Source organism: Rhinolophus sinicus, chromosome 17, assembly GCF_057876585.1.
Source record: "Rhinolophus sinicus isolate RSI-liver-muscle chromosome 17, RSI-T2T, whole genome shotgun sequence".
NCBI classification, from domain to species: domain Eukaryota; kingdom Metazoa; phylum Chordata; class Mammalia; order Chiroptera; family Rhinolophidae; genus Rhinolophus; species Rhinolophus sinicus.
In genome coordinates, this window is record NC_142517.1 from 63,799,117 (window position 1) to 63,808,083 (window position 8,967).

General features: G+C 50.1%; 1 protein-coding gene across 4 annotated transcripts in view; it reads left to right on the forward strand.

The window, feature by feature from the left end:
• Nucleotides 1–8,071, forward strand: part of GPR156 (G protein-coupled receptor 156) — an 87,149-nt gene extending 79,078 nt beyond the window's left edge. For all 4 annotated transcript variants that reach the window (XM_074331469.2, XM_074331479.2, XM_074331477.2 and 1 more), the window contains 2 exons: nucleotides 626–784; nucleotides 4,960–8,071. In XM_074331469.2, coding sequence (XP_074187570.2) covers nucleotides 626–784; nucleotides 4,960–6,288 — 1,488 coding nt within the window. In that variant the 3' untranslated portion in view covers nucleotides 6,289–8,071. The remainder of the gene's footprint in view (nucleotides 1–625; nucleotides 785–4,959) is intronic.
• The last annotated feature ends 896 nt before the right edge of the window (nucleotides 8,072–8,967 follow it).

The window sequence follows — 8,967 nt, forward strand, 5'->3', positions numbered from 1 at the left end:
CCTGTTCCTTCTGAGGCTTTCCTCATTTGTTAAGGGAAAAAGATGGTCAGATCGCAGACCTAATGTTCTACCATTTTTATTGATTTTTTTATTACCAGTTGTGGTTTTTCTATCTGAGCCTTGACTGTTGAGTTGGGTTAGAAGTCCTCCAGCAAGGAACCGGGTTTTCAATCGCAGTAAGCACACCATTACTCAACAAATGAGGATAATTAAGAACAGCTACATATAACCAGAAACAGTTTCATATGAAACATACAGTGTTTAGATTGTTTAACCCTGTTATCGCTCCTAAATGCTGATTTTTGAATGTGTCCCTAGAAGTATTCCTCAGCTCTGGTTTTCTTTGACCAGTTCGACAATGGGTGGGTCAAGCTAAGATTGTTTTATTGCATCTACCTGTCATTTTCCTTTCCCTTCGGCATCTTTAAAACTATATAACCTTAAGATTTGCTATACCTTCTGTCACTACTACCTATGAGCTTTCCACAGTAAAGTACATTTTGAGGAGAGAATAGTTTGCACATTTGTGTATCACTATCATTCCTTGGTGTTTTCTAGAAAGAATGAGAGAATGTGTTTCTGCGTGAGTAATTAAATAAATAACATGTGTTCTTTTATCTAACAGCTGAAGCAATGGAAGGCATTTGAAGAGGAAAACCAAACAATCAGATGCATGGCCAAATATTTCAGCACTCCCAGCAAAAGCTGCCATACCCAGTATGGTGAGGAACAGAATTGCCACACTAGAGGAGACAAAAACACCATGGAAAGGCTCCTCACGGAAGTAAGCTAGACCCCTGCCTGGTGGGTTCTCTGTAAAGAAGAACTTCAATCATGCACTGGTGGGCCCTAGATGCCACATTGCTAACATTTTCTTCTCCCATTCCTCTACGTCCTAGCCATTCCCACTCCCTTAGTAGCAGGCAACACCGCGACATTTCCCCATTGCTGACCCTCACTCACTTCCTTCATTCATTGAACAGATGTGTGCCAGGCATTGTGCTAAGTGCTACTGAATAAAACAAATACAGTCCCTACCCTCATGGAGCTCAGTCTAATGGAGGAAATAGATATTGATCAAGAGAATGATGAAGGAAAAAATCAAGGTGGTAAGACAGAATAATGGGAACCTAATTTAAAGCAGCAGAAAAGACTCTCTGAGCTGAGAGCTGAAGGGTAAGTACAAACTGGCCTGGCAAAGAGTGCAAGGAAAAGCATTCCAAGCCGGGGAACAGCACTGTGAAGGCCCTAACTTGTAGTGGATGCTAACTTCTTCTGTGTGATACATTCCTTTTTTACATAGAGTAGTGCCCTCATTTATAAGATCATATGGGGCCCCTTACTGTCTTTTCCAGGATCTCAGTCATCGCACCAACCCAGAGAGTCAAGAAGTGGCTAAAGACGGGGAGGAGTGCTGAATAGAGCCTCTAAATATCATAGTAGCACCAGGGGAGGAACAAGGCAGCCCCCAACCTTCTTCTGTACTTGAGCCAGAGTTGGCACGTCTCCCAGAATTGGGCAATGTGGTGTGGGCTTGAAGAAAGCACATGGAAAAGCTGAAGGCTGCACTTCCTCAGAAAGGAGGCATGGGGCCCAGAAGACTTAGTCAGTATTTTCACACTAACTAAATTATATTCCATGTTCTTTTCAGTACAGGCCCTACCTGAGTAGGTGCTGTTTGGGAAACTATGTTTTTCTGTAATTGGACTGACACCTGGGTGTCAGCAGTCCCTGTGTGAGAGGATGGTGTGATGGGGACCTAAGAAATACAACCAGTGGAGGGATTAACCTCCCCCAGACACCCACTGTTCACGCTCTAGTCTCCCACACCACAGCCTCAGTTCTGGACCTTTTTCATCCATCAGAGTACTACTTCTCCATTACTTTACTATTTATGAAGCATTCAGGACCTTATTTCAAAGCCAGATTTCTCCCCACCTGGCAAGGGAGTAGCTTGCCTTTGATACTCTGGGAAGTCTTCAAAGGAGCTTTTTTCCCCAGCTCAACAGAAGGCCAGAAAATTGGCGAGAACAGCCAGGATGATTTTCATTCACAATCAGCTAATGTTGGAACAGCCAAGTGGCCTGACTCTTTAGCCTTATGGTAATTCGTGACGTGCTTTTTGTACTTCTGCCATGCTACCCTGTTTCCCACGCAGTGACTGAATCTGCTCTATCCAAAAAGATGCCTTGAGTTTGCAGACGAAGGGCTCTAATAGGAAGCAGATGCATGTGCAGTAAAAGGCTGGCCTCCCCCCAGCACCCTACACCTGGAGTATCTTTCCCAGAAGAGGCCTGAGAACCAGCAGCCATCCTAGAGCGCCGCAGCAGGCCTCAGAGGTTGCAGTTCTAAACCCCCAGCTCCGGCCCTGCCTGGTGGACAAAGTATCTCTCCGGCCTCCAGACTCCAGCTCCTTGGTTGCAGCTCCCTCCTGTGCAGTCCCCTCTCCCACCATGGTGTCCTCCTCTTACTTTTCCATGATCTGGGCAGGCCATCTTCTCATTCTTGCCTCCTTTGCCCCAATGGCTAGAGGTCCCCCAGAGGCTAGTTGGGGCAGCACCCATCACTGACTTCCCAGGCTGTGTGAAGGCCAGCAGATAGAACCTTCCCAGAGGTAGAAGAACCTCCCTTCTACACTCTGCAGCAGAGCAAACCCACCTGTGACTTTTCTTCCTTGAACCAGAGGAGCAAGAGGGTGATTCAATTTATCCTATGACCTGCACCTTATAAAACACACCTGTGCATGTTTGCTTTCCCAGATGTGCCAAAAGTAATAGTTAATAAGCTCATTTAAATGCAGCTGCCATGGTAGGTCAGATTTTGGTCTCACAATGGCAGTGGCTCACACCACGCCTCTAACTAGTGTTCAGCCATAGTGAAAACAGAACCTCACTTCTTTCTCTGAAAGAAGAGAAATTTACTGTTTAGGCTGACCTTTCTGAATCCATCACCAGACAACTTCAGATGTTTTTTCTGCTGGGAGAAGAGTATTCTTTCCAACAGAGTATTTATCCTATTTTCCTACACTCAAGGAAATGTGTGGATTAGGCACCAAAAGACGGCACTCAGACTTTACTTGCTGAGGTAGTTCTCATCAGTGGTGGCTTCCTCCTAATTCTGAGGCAGAAACTTCTGGCCTCTTGAATCCAGCCTGACAATGGACAGGGTAGGCTTCCTGAGGAGGGGCTGCTGAGGAGGAGGAGGATGGGGGTCCCTCCTGAGCAAGCAGCACAGTCATGAGATCCTCAGACAGATATCTGGCACCAGCCAGGTACCATGAAGAGCCTGAATGAATGGCTCCCAGTTACTCACCCACTCTGCTCCTGGTGAGTCCTTGAGTCATCGACCCTTCCCCACCGACACCCAGACCTTACCCTGTGGGTGAAGAAAAGGGAGAACAGAGGCAGGGGCTCCTCTGCAAGTCCCTTCTGCTTATTCACCAGTTACTCACTGGCCTGGGACTCTCCTGATGATGAAAGAAGTAGACTACACCAGGATGTAGCTGGGAGTGTCAATGAACAGAGAACTCACCTTCCTGTTATAAATAGGAGCCGTAGATTTACCTTGGCCTTGCTGCCAGAAGACGAGTTTACTTAAAGTACCACTTTCCAAAAGGGTCCTTTCGGGGCAACTCTCCCATATCAACTTGAGAAGACACCACAGGTTTGCTCCATAGGCAACTAGTATCAGGGATCCTAAAGAAGGGAAACACCCTTTCACGCGTAGGGCAGAATAAATGGATGTCCAAATGCCCATCCTCAGCTTCTGAAGAGGATGGCAGCAAAGAGGCAGCATCGGGATATCCCGACAGCAGTGCCTAGATCACAGTGCCTGTTATTACCTTCCCCAAACCCTCGACCCTGGTGGTCTGCCCCAAGCCCAGCAGGTTCCCATGACGATCTCGTCCGTGCTCTGCTGCCTTTGAGCAGCAGAATTTTCAGAAGGTGGACACAAGGTCAGAGTTACAGAAGCTGCTGCTGTACCCCTGCAGGACGCTCGGGACATGCCCACCAGTACTCTTCCTCCTACTTCATGCCCATGATGTCAGAGTTAGAATGGGCACACCTCTGCAGCTTGTACCTGCCAGCCCTTCTGGGCACAGACTGTTTAAAAACTAATAGCCGTGCAGCAGATAAGACAGCTCAGTGGCAGAACTGACCCACCCTCATTCATCCTCTGGTCGCCATTCTAGACCTACTGAATCAAGCTATCAGAGACTAAGACCCAACAATCTTATTTAAAAAAAAAAAAGTCTCCAATAATTCCAGTGCCTGCACTTGTTAGGAGATAATAACTGATAGTGCCACATGGTAGTTTTCACACACACACCCCCACCCCTGAAGTCCAGCCAGGGGAGGTGATAACACCAACCTGAGATTCTCATTGGCCCCTCCTGGCTCCAGTCTTACCTCTTTGGCCCAGGAATTACCACCTTTCTCTCTGTTTTTCCATTTTCTAGTCTGTTGAGCAAGAGGCAAAATACTTATTTCCCCTTCGATGGTCCCCTTGAGATGTGCTTGCAAAAGTGTGATAAACCCAGAGTTGGGCCATCCCAAACATTATTCAGACCGGTGTCCTGCAGAGCGACCCGACCCTCTCCGTTCTGAGGAGACGAGAGGGTGTGCAGCAGCCAGCCGGCTGCTATGCTGAGCCTCCTCCCACATGGTGTCTGGCTGACATGCCCCAGTGTGCGGGGAGGTGGGGGTTAAGGTCGTACAACAATAAATCATGCATTCACCTTTGTTGAGCTCCAAGTGTCAGTTATTGTACTAAGCACTTTGTGTCATCAACTTATTTCACCTGGTGGAGGTAGCGCCTCAGAGCCTAAGATCTGCAGCTGATACACAGAGGAACTGGGACTTCAACCAATGTCTTCTGGCGCCACACTTTCTCCACTGTGGGAAACTGTAAAAACCCTCGGTGGCATCTTTTGTTGATGGTTTTGCTTTTATCTTACAGAAAAATGCTGTGATTGAAAGCCTGCAGGAACAAGTAAACAACGCCAAAGAGAAGCTAGTGAGGCTGATGTCAGCTGAGTGCGCCTGTGACCCCCCAGAGTGGGCTGTCCTGCCTGTCTCTTCCCACAGCAAAGACGGCCAGGCTGCAGCCCCTGGGCACGGCCTGGCATCTGAAAGGCATTCAGGATTCCTCTCTGACTCTCAGAATGAGCCGAGTGCAGCTGCCCAGGACTCACAAAGTACCTCAGTGCCCTCCTCAAGTGCACAAAGCCTCGAGGGGTCTGGGAAGGGCACTGGCCCCTCCCCAGGGCAGGAGATGTCTGACTTGAAAGACTTTCACGATCACTTAGATCTGGGCTGTAGCCGGAAGCCTCAGGCTGAGCAAAGCCAGGGTGCAGAAAGAAGAGACCAGGTACCTACGACCCCCCACTGGAGTCTCATACCAGGCGAGGAAGGCTGTGTTCCCCAGAGACAGGGGCAGCTGGAGAACTCAGGGGAGCCCCAAAAGCAGCGATCAAGGGTCAACTCAGTGATCAGAGAGAAGCTTCAGGAAGTCCTACAAGACCTGGGCCTAGGCCCTGAGGTGCCCCGCCCCTCTTCCCCAGCTTGTCCCCAGCAGCCCTGGAAGAGCAGTGCTGCCCAAAGCCCCCAGAGGACGCCCCTTTCCAGGGAGCTGGGCTTCAGCCCATACATGGTGAGGAGAAGGCGGGCAGTGCAGCGGACTCGCTCACACTTTCCGGGCTCTGTCCCCTCCTACGTGGGGTATCGGGCAAATAGGACTGTTTGGGGGGCACAGAGTGGGCTCAATGTGCAGAACAGAGACAGCCTCTGCCTGGTCCCCCAAACGGCTGACTCCAGGGTACCCTTTCCCAAGAAGCCTTCACTACTCCCAGACTCCCAAGGCAAGCCAGGCACCCTGGAGGACAGCAAACGATGCCAGACAGAGCCCCAGGGCGCCAGGAGGAGCCGTGAAGCTTTTCCTCACCAGCCCTCTGCTGCTGGGCAGGCCCCATGTCCCCCTGCCCCACATCTCGCCCCAGCCTCGCCAGATCTGCCTGAGCAGCGGCAGTTCCCACGATCTGCAGGCTGTCCCTCCCTTTCTTCATGCAACTACCTTGACACTGAGTCCAGCAGCTCAGACGAGTTCTTCTGCCGCTGTCACCGGCCCTACTGTGAAATCTGCTTCCAGAGTTCCTCTGATTCCAGTGACAGTGGCTCATCGGACACTGACCTCGAGGAGGCTCGGGGGCTGGCTTCCTGGGAAAAGCTGTGGGCCCGTTCCAAGCCCATCGTGAACTTCAAAGATGACTTGAAACCCACGCTGGTGTGAAAAGCAGCAGAGGAAGAATGGCTGTAGCGGTCAGGCCAGGACCCGCCATAACAGCGCCGAGAGGAGGAAGACCAGTTCTGGCCTTCGGGGAACACCCCTGGCCTGGGTTTGAGCAGCTCACGTGAGCACTGTGTTACCTTGAGCACTTCTTGATCTATAAAAAGAGGGGTATTGCCTGTCTTGTTACTACCTCACAGCATTCCTGTAAAAGACTCCAGTTGAGTGATCATAACAGATACTCCTTGGACAAAAGGTGCTCAATGAGCACGGAGGATTTTCTATCCTGGTCAGCTTATATTCTATAAAACTCTTACTACATACCTGATGGCTGGCTGGTGGGCAGACAGATGGAGACATGGAAGGAAAATTTCTACAGAACCAGAGTTGAGGACTGGGACCCATCAAACTTGCCTTTTGGTGGCAGACCTGCTATAAAGACGAGTTTCCTATATCCTTGGGTGTCCCACTCTTGGCAGGGGGTGGTTTTGTTTCTGCTGAAGGCTGTAAACAGCACCAACCTTGGGTTCCAGCTTCCAGCCAGACTCAGCTCAGAGCCACCTTCTTCAGCAGAATTTGGGGTTCATGTTTTTCTACTATGATGGTATCTCACCATCATCCCTGACACAGCCAGGTCTCCACGTGGCCGCAGTCTACCCAGACCTCCCTCCTAGGCGTGAGTGGCACCTGAGGCCAGACTGTTTACTGGTCCTGTAGTCCACCCTTGGACTCTGCCAGCGGTGCGGTTTGGCACGAGGGAAGTACACACTGGCCGTCTCTGTTGGCGTCAGTGTTGCCCTGTTGGTCAAGAGGTGCTTTTTGCGTCACTGTAGTTACATGACCACCAAGGGATACATAAACCTGGAAACAGAAAATGGGGAAGTAGAAAGGAAGAAATCGGGGAGAAGGCAGGAAAGAAAACAGGTTTTGAACCTGGTACTTGGCAGTGTCAACTGTCAGTAATTCCGTATGGTAACCCTGTGAAGTAGACAGTGTCACTTCCACTATTATAGGTGGGGAACATGAGGAATATGGGGACTATGAGCCTTTGAGAACTTGAGTAACTTCCCCAACGTCACACGGCTGGAGAGTGGCTGATGTGGGGTTTGCCCGCAGCTCATGGGACTCCCAGTTGGTAGATTTTCCTGCGGACACGTCTTCACTCATTCTTCTGAGACTGGCAAGCAGGGCTTCGCAGGCCAGGCAATAAACCAAGGGCAAGGTAGGAAAGCTGACACGTGCTCGCCCTGGAGTCCAGGACACCTTCCCCAGGATAACAAAACTGGGTTCCTTGCCTTGGGATGCAGCCCTCACTGCCTCAGGGGCCCACCTGCACCTCCCAAGTGAGCCAGGGAGCTGGTGAAGGGTGAGTGCCAGGAACTCACCTGCTGCCAGAGCCACAGGGAAAGCACAGCTGTGTTCACTCTTGCTTATTGCTGAGCTGCTGGTTTGGAGGCCACCCCCTGCCCCCATTCCTGTGTATGCACCTGTGTGTGTACATGTTCATGTGAAGGAGTTTGAGCCTCATTAGATATGCCTGGGGGAGGGGGTGAAATTTGGCTCTAAATGTCTCACAGAAGATTTATCACAGACTCTCGGGGGCTGCCAACATCTTGTGAATCTCCAGACACTGGACTGGAAGGCCGTCCTGGTAGCACAGCTTCTTCCATCATCTCCTTTTACTTACAAATGTCATAATTTATTCTGCGTGTGGGTTTGTAGTTTCTGCTTGTGCTGTTTGTTTGCTGTCCAAGTGATACCTTAATAAAAGAGAAATGGCTCCCAAGGCAAGTCTCTTCCAAAAGTGTGGCCTCAGGCTGGGGAGCAAGAGCGTAGAGAAGACTGAACCGCCCAGAGGAGTGGACACACAGCAGCCATCAGTGTTGCTGCTGGGTTACCCTGGGTTCCAAGAATATCTTCTACCAAACTTCCATTTGTAACAGACTCTGCTGTGGTCTCCTATCCCAGAAATACCTGTCCCAGTGGATACAGGAAACTCGGGGGACCCTGGTCTTTTCCCACTCACGTGGGGTCCGGTAGTTGGGCTTCACCTCCTTCAGCTCCTTTCCTTCCAGGATGTCACCACGAGCAGCCTGCTGTTTGTTAATGTGCAATGTGCAGGCTCTAACCCTGGCCATCTTCTAGCCCTCTCACGCTATGCCCCTGTATCCTTGGTCTCACCCTCCCAGCCCTGCTCCATCTCCATCCCTCTTCTATCTGGAATTCCTTTCCCCTCTCAGTGCACCTTGTGAATTTTTCATCCTTCAAGACTCAGGGGGAGCACGCATTCTCTCTTCAGCCTTTCCTGAACACCCCCAAATAAAGTTGACTAGCCCCCCCACCCCCTGACCCCCAGTTATACAAAGAAGGATGCTTGGAGGCCCATGTTTCAAACTCAGGTACATAGAGGCTTCTATTGTTCATTTGACCTACAATGACTTTGTAACCCTTGATAGATTTGGTTGAAAAGATGGAGAATATATCCCCAATTTTCCCTATCATTTGATTCAAAAACTATGTGCCGAACACAACTACCTGCCCAAAAATACCGTTTCCAATCTATTATTTACTCTTGCACCACCCCACCCCCACTCCTTGCCAGCTCCTTCCCTAAATCTTTTACTCAAAACCAGCTAACCCAGTGATGAAATTCGTAAAGGAATGAGTGTGCCTTGACTTTTG